Below are 13,084 nucleotides of genomic sequence, written 5' to 3' on the forward strand. Positions count from 1 at the left end.
GCTAGGTATGCCAATCTAGGTGCCTCAATGCCCAGACCTCATGCATAGAATCGGGGCCTGCTTTTTGTGTGGGTAGAAAATACCTTCTGATATTGCAGCAGTACAGATTGTTTGAAAATTAACTTGTCTTCCTTCGTTTCATTTTGCTCTTTGCTTCAGAGTATCCACTGGAGAGAAGCCCTGAACATTCTAAAGCTGGTGGTTTCACGATCTGCTAGCTTGGTCCTGCCTTCATATCAGCAACATGCCGATTTGTCCAAACTGGAAATCAGTCGAATCTGGAACAGTTCTTCCAAGGAGCTCCCAGGGAAAACACTGGAGTTTCACTTTGACATATCTGAGGTAGCTGAACCATTACCATAAACATTTACATGTAAATATTTCAGCCCTATTTTAATTGTTTTACATGAACATGGAATTAATCTAATCTAATACACAATTTATTAATTGCACTACACTAAAAAGGTTTGAGGCGATTTACAATCAACAAGGCCGTAAAATCTACGGGAAAATACAAAAGCATCAATAATTAAAATATCATCATAATATGAATATTACAAGTCATAAAAAAAGTTTTCAAATTTTTATGAAACCTTAAGTAATTGATGTCAGGTAATGTAAACAGGTAGATTATTCCAAATCGTAATGGCAGCGTAAGCAAAAGAGGAGTTGAGCTGTCATTTATACCGTACTCCTCTAATCTGTGGAAAATTGAGTAATAAAGTACCACATAATCTGGTGGAAGAATAATACGAATGAGAAAAAAGCAAAATCAGATTACCTGAAGAGAGTCAGTCTTAATATACGATGAACTATGCAAGGTGATTTAAATTTAATTCGCCTCTCAGTTAATAACCAATGAAGATTCTTATACACTAATTCAACACTTTCATATCTTTTTAAACCAAAAATTAATCTAACCATGGGATTCTGGAGCAACTTCAATTTTTTAATCAGTTTTGATGTTAATTCATATATAAAGAATTACAGTAATCAAGATGCTAGGGAACCTCGTTCTCTTTCCTTTTTTATTATTTCCTACCCAGTAGAATATTGGAAACGAATTATGCAAAATGAGTTGAAAATGTCTGTCGATCCAAGTAGAAAACCAACATCCCAAGAATGGAATGGGGCAAAATCAGGGACAAGACACATCATGTTCAGAAATGGAGTTTATTGTTTATAGTTTATTCATTTGTATCCCGCTTTGTACAAAGCGGATCACAACAAATATATACACAGAAGTAAGAACAATAATACATACACAATAGGCTAATCACAAGTAATAAAAAGACACATAAGTGACCAGCGCTCAAATATGCCACAGAACACTCAGTTCTCATACTTCTTCTTACAAAATAGATACCTCTTTAATAATCTCTTAAAATTATTCAGGTTTTCCTGCTGGTGCATATACATCGGAATCTCATTCCATTCTCGAGGGCCTATTGAGGAAACTTGTCGTAGACACTTTCAGCCTCAATTGCTTGACCGTTGAAATATGTAGGTCAGCATGTTCCACAGAACGCAACTTTTGAAGCAGAACATACGCCAGAATAATATTCACTAGTCACTTAGGCGCTAATCCATGTACACGAAGACAGACCATGAACAATAGTTTATAACGTATTCTGTACTCCAATTTAAGCCAATACAATTGTATATAGTATTCTGATACAGGTTCACGTTTCCCCAGTCTAAAAAGCGTCCTGAAAGTCGAATTTTGTGTAACCTGCAGAGCACACAATGTTGACCCTGGTACGCCTAAAAGAACTAAATTATAATAATCAAGGCCTGATAGGACTACTGTTTGCAGGACAATCTTAAAAGTACTGCCTGACAGTAAGGTTGTTCAACAGATGCAACTTAAATATTTTTCAGATCATAACTTGAACATGCCCTCTAAATGTCAGGCAGGAATCCACAAGGACACCCAAATACTTAACCTCAGTTGAGATCCCTCATCGCTCTACCCCCGAGTACATAGATTTTTAAATTTTTAGAAGGAATATGGAAAAAGAAAAACTAAATTCAAAATAAAATATGATGAAGTGAAGTACTCCTTGATCTGAAACTAATTCCCACCCTTCCCCACCCTTAATACTCCATGGTCTGGTCACCCCTGTGTAAGATTACCCAATGTGACTTAAAGTAACACAGTAAATGGTGGCAGATAAAGACCTGAATGGTTCATCCAGTCTGCCCATTAGTTATTCTCATTAAAAATACATGATTAAATTAACTTCTCTTCTTTGATATTTCTGGGCCATAGACTAAAGTCCACCTGATATTGTCCTAGGTTTCAAGTGCTGAAGTTGCCATCTAAACTCACTCCAGCCTATCCAATTGTCCCGTTGTTTGCAGGATATCTACTGTAAAGTCTGGCCAGTAATGTCCTCATGTTCCAAATTAGTGGATTTCCCATTGATGCCCTCCCCAGCCCATCCTACACCAAATCACAGTATATGGGACACAAACCATATAGGTCTGTCCAATATGGGCCTTAGTTCTTTAATTTATACCACTAGTCAAGACTTGATCATGTAGCTCCCAGTGAGCCATTTCTTTTATACTACCCATCTAGCATTTCAGTTCTGGTGGTGACTCAGCCATCCTTGTTTCATTATGTCCCTTTTGGCCAGTAGAAGTGCCACATAGACAAATTTGCACTGGTTTCCCAAGAGCAATTGGTCTTGTAGCTCTATCATAAGCCCCAAGAGCAAGATAATATAGGATCACTGTTGGAGGGGGTGGGGAGGTACGAGGTGTAGTTCTCCCGGAGGCCATCTCAAGAAGGGGAGGGGGTTGGGGAGGTTGGGATATTCCAACTGTTTCTTTGTTATTGTTGCCTCCTGGTTGGATTGTGTATTGTGTTTGTTTGTTTCATTGTATTTTATATATCGATAAAAACAGATTTGAACATATAGGATCACTGCAACGTGTGAACCAGCACTTTTGATATAAATTCGAGAACCCCATTCCAGTAAGAACCCAGACACATACATTAAACCATCAATTGCATTAGTTTGTCCTTTGTAGTTTTGCACTTCACACAATTCTCATCCACCCACAAACCGATTCTAGCCCCGTGATATCTAGTAAAGTATGCCCTGGGTAAAATTTTAAATTGCTTCTCTTGAAGTTGTGCATTTCGTGACCCCCCTTCACCGCACTGAAGAAGCAATCCCTCATAGCGCCCTCCGGAAGTGTCTCCCCCAAGTCTACCTCTCAAAGTTTTATAAGAGACATTAGGGAAGTGTCAGCCCTCTCTTCTCTCCCCAAACAATACACATAAAGAGGGAATTTAATTCCTGGGGGAATATACAGAAATAATTTATCTATCTTTTAAAAATTTCCCACCTTTCGGATGCTCCCTCTTCTTTCCCTGGTAGTAATGGCAAATCTATAAGTATGAGAAGAACGTTGGCTATGAAACATGTCTTCCTCTTCCAAAAAAGTGCCTCAAAAGAAGGGAACACTCTTCCTCCCATCTCTTCATAGCTTCCAAGAAGATATTGGGCCTCTGGCTGTTCCATACTCAGACTACCCATTCCCATCCCTAGAGAAAAGTCCAGTTGTTTGCACCCTGCCCAATTCAATTTCTCACTACTTCCATGCCTTTAGTAGTGGTGTCAGGAAAACAATGGAAGGTATCCTAATGTCTCTGGGCCAGCATTTCACATTGAGATAAATCTGAAAGCTATATGGATTGGTTAAATGGAGCTGGGCACAAGCATTTACACTAACCAATGGCAGGTGTAATTGATCATGGCCAAATTTTGGTATGAAGTGCACACAAAACTAGTATTATGTTAAAAATGCTCTAAACAGAGTCCTCTTTATAGAATATTAGCTTAGTGCGGATCATTTTAACAACTAACTTTGGCTGCCACATATTGAATCTAGCTCATAAATTATAGAATACTATAATCTACAATATATCTCTGGTGTTTAGGTACAAACACATTATTCTACCTTGTGTCCACATATCTAAGTGATTAGAGCAGTATTCTATAAAAGAAAATGGCATTTCCTCTCCCTTATAGAATAAGCTTCTACCGTGTATCCTCAGGACATCTAATTATAGGCACCCAGTTAGAGAATTGCTCTCATGGTATTAGACTGTATAGTAAGCTGACTTCTCTTTCCTCAAAGACTCCAATCATTGGAAGGAGATATGATGACCTACAGGCTGCTACAGGCCGGGATGGCAAACCCAGAATGATGTCTGTCACTCGAAGCACATCCTCAACATCATCTGGTTCCAATTCTAATGTCCTGGTTCCTGTTAGCTGGAAAAGGCCTCAGTCTTCTCAGGTAGAATTTACAAATTTGATAAAAAGGGATTTTTCTTCATCCCAAGTGTTTTCAAATATTAACCCCTGATAATTGAATTCACTAAGCAGTTTGCAAGGGGGTCTCATAATTCTCCTTCATCACCTCCCTGTAAAGCTGTTTCTGCCCTTCATCTAAATACTCCGACTTCTCCTGAGAAAAAAGAGACAGTTGTGTCCTCAAATGTCACCATCACCTGCCACAAACTAGAATTTTTTTTTTCTCAAGATGGCATCCTGTTAGGATGTGGGCTGCAGTGTCTCCTTTTATTTTTTATTTTGTTTTCCTTTGTATTTTTTTTTGTTTTGTTCAGGTTTTATGTTCATTTGTATTCTTGAGTTATTTTTGTTTTTATTTTAAATTCTGATCAAAGTAAGACAGAGATCTCAATTTTTCATTAACACCATAACGTTTCCTAGATTGGCCATTATGGAACTTTAGACCAACAGTTCACAGGCCTTACCTGGGATTCATTGAGGGATCATGGCTCTCCTTTTCTGGAGGCTGGTTGTGTGGCTGTGGAGCGTGTTCACCTGCAATTATAGCCTATTTTGTTTCCTGCTGGCTCCCCTCTTCTTTTGTGTGTGGCTGACTCGCTCAGCACCAAAGAGGCTGTCAATTATGTCAGGCCCTGCCCCTCTTTGTTTAGGCGCCACCAGCGATCATTTCTGCTCTCGGCAGGAGCTTAGGTCTGGTCAGACAGGAGTGAGCCTAGTGCGGTGAGGGAAGTGACGACAGTGGGAGGTCGCTACTTCCATCAGGCGCCGAAGTCAGGAGATTCGCTGCTTCTCCCCTGCTGTTGATCATGGTGTTGGGCCCTGCCCTGCACATTTAAGTGGGGTCTAATTCGGCAGCGGCCAGTTGGTCTGGTTCCATTGTCAGAGGATTGGGTGCTGAGGATGAGGATCGCCGGTCTGATGTCAGATACTGGTAGAGGGTCTGCTGCTTGGTCTGGTGTAATCTGGCCTGGAGCTGCCTCCAACATGGATGTTGCACCAAATAGAGACTGGATTTGACTGATACTATGATTTCTTAGATTGGTCTTTATTTTATTTCATTTCGACTTTATTTTATTTTTATGCTAGGATTTTATTTATTTTTGGTTTAATTTTTATTCCTTTCTCCTTTCTATTTTATCATTTTTATACATATGTTTTCTCTTAGGAATTTTAATCTAGATTCTCTACTGTATTAATTTTGTAAATCACATAGTACCGAAAGGCTTTTGCAGTATATAAATAAAAATGTATATACTGCAAATAGTATATATACATATGTATATGTACACATGCAGATCTAGCGTCTAGATGTAGGCCCCTTAATAGAAGTAACCCCTTCCCCCTCATTCTATAAAGTTATACGCCCAAATTCCTGACTAGGGCACACAAATTTGTGTGCACAATTTATAGATTAGTGCTAGTTGTGTACTTGTTAAATTAGATGCCAACTGACCTTAAAGCCGACAAATTCACAAAAGGCCTGCATGCAAATGGGAATGATCGTTGACACGCCACCCCACGCACTGCACGGATCGCTAGAGAGTAATCCTTGAGCATGTGCAGACCTGACAGTAGTGACAAGAGAAGCAGCCTCCTGTCACTGCTGTTAGGACTTCTGCCGGCTTTTTTTTTTAACATTTTTTTTAATGGGCCGCAAAACATCAGGCCTATAAAAAAAATTAAAAAAAGTCTCCCCTACAAAAGTGCTCCCAACACCTCAGCCGCTCCACCTGACGCTGCCCACACGAATATGACAGGATGCCAACTCCCTCCTGCCACCAAACGAATGCGCCCGGCCCAGGCTTATCCCCCGAACGGCCCAACGCACCCCCATCCCCCCCGACCAGCCCACCGCACCACCACCCCACCCACCCGAACCGGCCCGACCCAACACCTCCCCTGTACCAACAAGTTGGGAGTAGGAGGGGTGCTTAGTCCCTCCTGCTCCTTAGGCTTCCAGCGATGTCTTTGGGGAGCAGGAGGAATCGCAAAGTCCTGCTTCTGCCCTCCTCCATGATGCACCTCTAATGTGGGCCTTAGGCCCCACCCCATTGCATCATGTGATGCATGGGGAAGAGCCTAAGGCCCTGATTTGCTCAGGCGCCCCAGGCCCCTCCCAAGGAAGGAGCCTGAGCCAATCCGGGACTTCCTTAGGGCTGATCCTAAGGAAGTCCCTGATTGGTCAAAGCAATAGCCAATTAGGGACTTACTAAGGCTCAGTCCTAAGGAAGTCTCTGATTGGCTCAGGTGTCCCAGGCCCCTCCCAAGGAAGTAGCCTAAGCCAATCAGGGCCTTAGGCTCCTCCCCTTGCATTACACGATGCAAGGGGGCAGGGCCTAAGGCCCACATTAGCGGTGTGTCATGGAGGAGGGCAGGAGCAGGAGGACTTTGTGGTTCCTCCTGCTCCCCGAAGACAGCGATGGAGGCCTAAGGAGCAGGAGGGACTGAGCACCCCTCCTGCTCCCAACTTGTAGGTACAGGGGAGGTGTCGATTTGGGACAGGCCTGACCGGGGGTGGGCCGGGTCGGGAGGCAGAGTGGTGCAATGGGCCAGTCAGGGGGTGAACCAGGCCGGGCACATTCATTTGGTGGCAGGAGGGAGTTGGCATCCCTCCTGTCTTATTCGCGTGGGCAGCATCAGGTGAAGCGGCTGGGATGTCGAGGTTGCTTTGTAGGGGAGGCTTTTTTTTTTTCATTTCAGCTGTTTTTTTGACAGGTCTGCCTGTCCTTTTGTTTTTTTTTTTTTTTTTAATGGAGCAGATATTTTGCGTGTGTAACACACGCAAAATATCTGTGCCATGGGAAAAAAAATGAATAAAAAAACCGACAAGTCTGCAGCAGTCAGGTTTGACAATAGTAAAACCCGATGCAAAATAGCCAAGCAATTGTTAGTGAATCAGTCACTTGGCTATTTTACATGGGGTTTTACTAATTTGCATGGGAGGATCGGGATCGGATCACTACAGGGATTAGTGAATCGGGTTGGAGGGAAATCGGGTCAAAAGGGCATAACTACAAAGGGGATGTACGTATTAGCAGGTCAGGGCATGTTTGCAGTTGTGCACATACCCCCGGATTCTATAAAGTGCGACTAAAGTTATACACGCAGCCAAATTGCACATGCAGCTTAACTGTTTAATGAGCCAATTGATACCAGTATTTAGCCACTAACAAGCAATTATCGGCATAAATTGGTACTAATTAGAATTTATGCATTCAACTTTGTAGGTGTAATCTAGATGCCTGTAAATTCTAAGGCGCAGAACTCAAAAGGATGTGGCCTTGGGAGCAGCATGAGCGAGTTCTGGGCATTCCTAAAAGTTTTGTGTACTGTTAATACTGCAGAGTATGCCTGATCTAATTTTAAATGATTCAGGAAAGACCTAAAGACCTATCTTTTTCAAAAATTTGTTACGAATGATTCCTAAATATTGTAATACTTGTTTTTAATTGGTAACCCCACAATTACTCAAGTAAACCGCTGTGAATTTCATGGAGGTATTGACGGTATGTAAATAAAGATTGTATTGTATTGATTTGCGCCTAAGTTAGTCTCAGGCATTTACACCAGGTTTCAGTAAATGGTCATGTCTAAATTTAGTCGCTGGACCAGACGATTAAATGTGTTCTATAAACTGTGCCTAACTTTAGGCGAGGTGTATAGAATAGTGCTAAGTGCGTTTATTTTGGCACTAAGAATTTGGGGTATATCGTATAGAATACGATCACTTGCAAGCGCAACCCTCTTTAGGCGCAGGCATTTACACCAGTCGTTGACATGGTGTAAGTGCTCGTGCCTAAAGTTAATTTAAATACATCCTACATTAAACAAAATGCTTTCTTTCGGACTATTCAGAAGTCAGCAAATTCTCCTCCTGCATCCATTAAGCAAGCATATTGTAACTTCATAATCTTATAGTAAGGCACAAACTTGCATCTGTATTTGTGCTAATATTTCAGATATCTTGCTCTTCTCAATTTCTCCAAAAGCAAAAAACAGCAACAAAATCTTATCTGCATGCTGACTTGTGCTCTAATCCAGTGGTTCTCAACCCTGTCCTGGAGGACCACCAGGCCAATCGGGTTTTCAGGCTAGCCCTAATGAATATGCATGAGAGAGATTTGCATATAATGGAATGATCAAGGACGGCATTTGCGAGCACATTGAGAGGAATGGCCTACTGAGAACAAGCCAGCACGGATTCTGCAAGGGAAGGTCGTGCCTAACGAACCTTCTGTACTTCTTTGAGGGAATAAGCAGTCGGGTGGACAATGGGGAACCCATAGACATCATTTACCTCGATAATGGAGAGATTTGCATATAATGGAATGATCAAGGACGGCATTTGCGAGCACATCGAGAGGAATGGCCTACTGAGAACAAGCCAGCACGGATTCTGTAAGGGAAGGTCGTGCCTAACGAACCTTCTGTACTTCTTTGAGGGAATAAGCAGTCGGGTGGACAATGGGGAACCCATAGACATCATTTACCTCGATTTTCAAAAGGCTTTCGACAAGGTGCCACATGAAAGGCTGCTTAGGAAGCTGTGGAACCACGGGGTGGGAGGGGATGTGCACAGATGGATCAAGCACTGGTTGTCGGGTAGACTGCAGAGGGTCGGAGTGAAGGGCCAATATTCTGACTGGCGGGGAGTCACAAGCGGTGTGCCACAGGGATCGGTGCTGGGGCCGTTACTCTTCAACATATTTATCAATGACCTGGAAAAGGAGGCAAAGTGCGAGGTTATAAAATTTGCAGACGATACCAAACTGTGCGGCAGAGTTAGGTCCAGGGAGGAGTGTGAGGACCTGCAAAGGGACCTGGACAAGCTGGAAGACTGGGCAAACAAATGGCAAATACGCTTTAACGTGGAAAAATGCAAGGTCGTGCATATAGGGAAAAAGAACCCGTTGTTCAACTACAAATTGGGGGGGGCATTGTTGGAAGACAGCAGACTTGAGAGAGACTTGGGTGTGCTGGTGGATGCATCACTGAAGCCATCTGCACAGTGCGCAGCAGCCTCGAAAAAAGCCAACAGGATGCTGGGCATCATAAAGAGGGGCATAACAACCAGGACGCGGGAAGTCATCATGCCATTGTATCGAGCGATGGTGCGTCCACATCTGGAATACTGCATTCAGTATTGGTCGCCGCACCTCAAGAAGGACATGGCGGTACTTGAGATAGTCCAAAGGAGAGCAACGAAACTGGTAAAAGGGCTGGAACACTGCCCATACGCCGAGAGGTTGGATAGGCTGGGGCTCTTCTCTCTGGAAAAAAGGAGGCTCAGGGGAGATATGATAGAGACCTTCAAGATCATGAGGGGCATAGAGAGGGTGGATAGGGACAGATTCTTCAGACTGAAGGGGACAACAAGTACGAGGGGGCATTCGGAGAAACTGAAGGGAGATAGGTTCAAAACAAATGCAAGGAAGTTTTTTTTCACCCAAAGGCTGGAGGGCATCCGGAAATGTGCAGACGTTGACGCGATGATGTCACGTGCATGTATGACATCATCATGTCGATGTCCACGCATGCATGGAGGCCCTCTAGATGGTGGCAGGTGCTAGAGGAGGAAAGGTGCCATCTGACTGCCTACAGAATGTGCCTCTCCTCCTGGCTGGCATCTTGGCGGCACACTTGGAATTGCACCGCAGCACATAGTTTGCGGTACACTGCTATAGCTGATGCCTAATTTATGGTGCTGTTTCTTGACTCTATCCCCTTGTGTCTGTGGGAAATATACTTACCGTAGTCCTGGAATTGACTCCAGAGCCCCAGTCACTGAGCCAACATTAGTTACTCCTGGAGTAATTAAACCAGAAGTGAAACTACCTGCCAAAGTGAAATATAGCTACTCCGGGATTAAAGTGGAACTCTGCTCTTCTGGTGGAAACAGAACTGAGTTGAAATGAAATTAGAGATGTGTGTGAAAATGCTACTACTTGTTTAGCCTTGTTCTGTAATCTTTTTCCCAAGCATCATGGTTTCAAAAATGATAGTGATGAAGCAAACAACAATTTTGTGTACCAAAGTGTTAGGGTTGCTGTAGCAGCTACAGCAGGTGGCTTCCCTTGTGTCCAGGCCTGTCCAGAAGCCTGAGGCCTAGTAGGCCTCTCTTTTTAGCATACCCAGATACAAGTCAGCTGTGCCATAGTGTGCATCATATCCAGTTGGTGTTACATGGCAGTGCTTGTTCCTGCACTGAATCGCATTACAGCTTCAAAGCTACAGAAAAGAAGGCCCAAAGAGTCTGATGGTAACAACTAAATCCTTTTAAGGCAAAGTATTACAAGAGAGGGTGCAGAGCAGACAGGAACTATTAATCTGTGCTCTGCCACTGCCTGCTTTCCTTGTTTTCTTGTCTGTTCCATTTGACTAATAGTACTACTGGCTAACATTTTTCTGCCATTTGTTTATTCCATTGTGCTTATAATTTTGGAACATAGAGACGTATGTTACAAAAAGAATACTATATATATATATTTTTTTTTTTTTTTTACTTACAGAAGAAGACCCGGGAAAAGTTGGTGAATGTTCTTGCTCTGTGTGGCCAAGAGGTGGGCCTAAGCAAAAACCCTTCGGTAAGTTGAAAATCAAAATACTGAATATTTGCATGCACAGTGTTACAACAATTTGACTTCTAGGTCATGGACTTGTCAGATATTTAGATTAAGTCTTTTTGTATTTTTATAGGTTTGCATGTGATTAATAAGGCTGCTCTAAACTGTGTTAAGCTTCCTGAGCGCTGCTTAAGATCTGAAAAAATTAATTCACTGCTGCTGTTTCACACTTGCATTTGTCTTTTTATGAAACTTTATTAGAAGACAAAATGTACTACCTGCTTTTTGACCGTTCACTGTGGGCTGCTATGTCACTCTAGCATTTTTCAGTACAACAGATGTTTATGGTAATGATAAATATTTAGAAGACCTCAAAGCTGCAGCTGTTAGGAAACAGGCAAGTCCTGCTGAATGAAGTTTCATCTTTCTGCGTATTTAATCTGACGGCACCTATCCAACATAAATAATAAAACAGTACTCTAAAAATAACAGCCGGAGGAATTAGGTGTGTGCTGGAAATACAGCCTTCCTGAAAACCAGCTGCAGATTTGACTAGGAAAAGTGAGCCGAGATGAGCCTTTTCTGAAAAGCGATCTCTCTTGGTGGCAGGTGATCTTTTCTTCCTGTGGAGATCTGGATCTCATCGAGCATCAGACGAGCTTGGTGCCCTCAGAAGACGGCACGCGGGAGCAGGAGATCATGGACGGAGATACAAACAGTGAGCAGCAGTTCCGAGTCTTCAGGGACTTTGATTTCCTGGATGTGGAGCTGGAAGATGGAGAGGTACAGTTTCTGGGCTAGCCCCCCCTTTCCCCCTATAGTTAAAACATAGGCAGATAAACTTGTCTCACTGGCAAACCAAGTTCTTGGTTGCAGTGTGTGGAAGCTCACAGATTGTGCAGTGGGAAAGCAATGATGATTCTGCTATTCATTTTGTAGAGCCACAGAATTACAAGAATAAAGTGTTTTAGGGCACTGTCCTTATTTCCTTTATTTCCCCGTGTAGATCTAGACTACTTATAAACCCTGAACATTAACTTTCGAACTGTACGCTTGATTTCAAACAAGCTAATTCTGAGAACAGGCTATTAGTGCAGTAACTGTATCTGTGATTTTTGGAAGGATTAATAAATGTTGCAGTGACATGTATTGTAATAATAATAGAGAATAATGCCAACCGTGATATAGGAATTTAAAATAGATTCTCTTTGTTTTTGTTTTTTATTTGTTACATCTGCTATCCAGGAGCTCCAGGTAAGACACTGCTGTTCATAACTCAGATATGATAATTAGTGCTGCGTGTTGCTGTAGCATTGTAATTTGAGGTAACATAGGGTCAGATTTACAGACAGGATTCTGCCTGTTGGACAAGTGCTTAGTAGATGCAGCCTGGAAGCATTATTTTTCTTTTTCAGAGATTGCAAAAGTGTTTTAAAGACTGGCCCGTGCAAAATTCATTTCGAAGGGTTGATGAAAGTGGCATTGAATGTGTTAAGGCATAGATTTTCAGTTTTGTAGAATGCATGTTCTTTGGTTCACAAGAAATAAGACAAGTGCCCCAGCTGTGGCATGATTTGGATTTACTAGAGCTGTAACAGTATGGAGCCAAGGTTGTCTTCATTTGTCATATTGGAAAGACCTTATTAATGTGCTAATATGTATATAATAATCCCCCCAAATTCTGTATATGGTGCCTCTAAAATTGAACACATACATTGGTGCATGCAGCCAATGTACATGTGCAACTTAATTGATTAATTGGTCTAATAGGTACAGATAATTTGACGCAAATTGGGACTAATTAATAGTTATATATACAACTTAGCACAGTTCTTTAAATGGTATACCTCAGTTGCAGTGCACAGATTTGAAAAGGGAGCATGGCCAGGAGTGTTCCTAAAAGTTATGCACATTGTTATAGAATAACCCGATGTGCACACAGCTTAGATGCAGGCATTTAGGCCTGGTTTTAGCTGGGCTAAATGGGTGCTCCTAAGTTATGCGTTGCACACAGGTGTTAAGCGCGATTCTATAAAAGTTACGTGCATCTGTAGAATCACCCTAAGCGCCATTCTAGTCGATCTCAATTTTTTAGGCGCCATATATAGAATATGGCCCATAGTTTGAGAAGGCCCTTTAACGTGGTTACTCCAATGGAGAATACAGTACTAGGCATCTGCAAAAGTA

General features: G+C 42.2%; 1 protein-coding gene across 7 annotated transcripts in view; it reads left to right on the top strand.

Annotated features, from left to right (window-relative positions):
- Positions 1-13,084, top strand: part of FRY (FRY microtubule binding protein) — a 501,309-nt gene that overhangs the window by 397,405 nt on the left and 90,820 nt on the right. For 5 of the 7 annotated variants that reach the window (XM_033948462.1, XM_033948457.1, XM_033948459.1 and 2 more), the window contains exons 48-52: positions 160-342; positions 4,156-4,317; positions 10,844-10,918; positions 11,507-11,680; positions 12,143-12,151. In XM_033948462.1, the coding sequence (XP_033804353.1) occupies positions 160-342; positions 4,156-4,317; positions 10,844-10,918; positions 11,507-11,680; positions 12,143-12,151 (603 nt within the window). The remainder of the gene's footprint in view (positions 1-159; positions 343-4,155; positions 4,318-10,843; positions 10,919-11,506; positions 11,681-12,142; positions 12,152-13,084) is intronic. The other 2 variants (XM_033948458.1, XM_033948460.1) reach the window with 1 other exon arrangement.

Source organism: Geotrypetes seraphini, chromosome 6 (genome assembly GCF_902459505.1).
Source record: "Geotrypetes seraphini chromosome 6, aGeoSer1.1, whole genome shotgun sequence".
Classification (NCBI taxonomy): domain Eukaryota; kingdom Metazoa; phylum Chordata; class Amphibia; order Gymnophiona; family Dermophiidae; genus Geotrypetes; species Geotrypetes seraphini.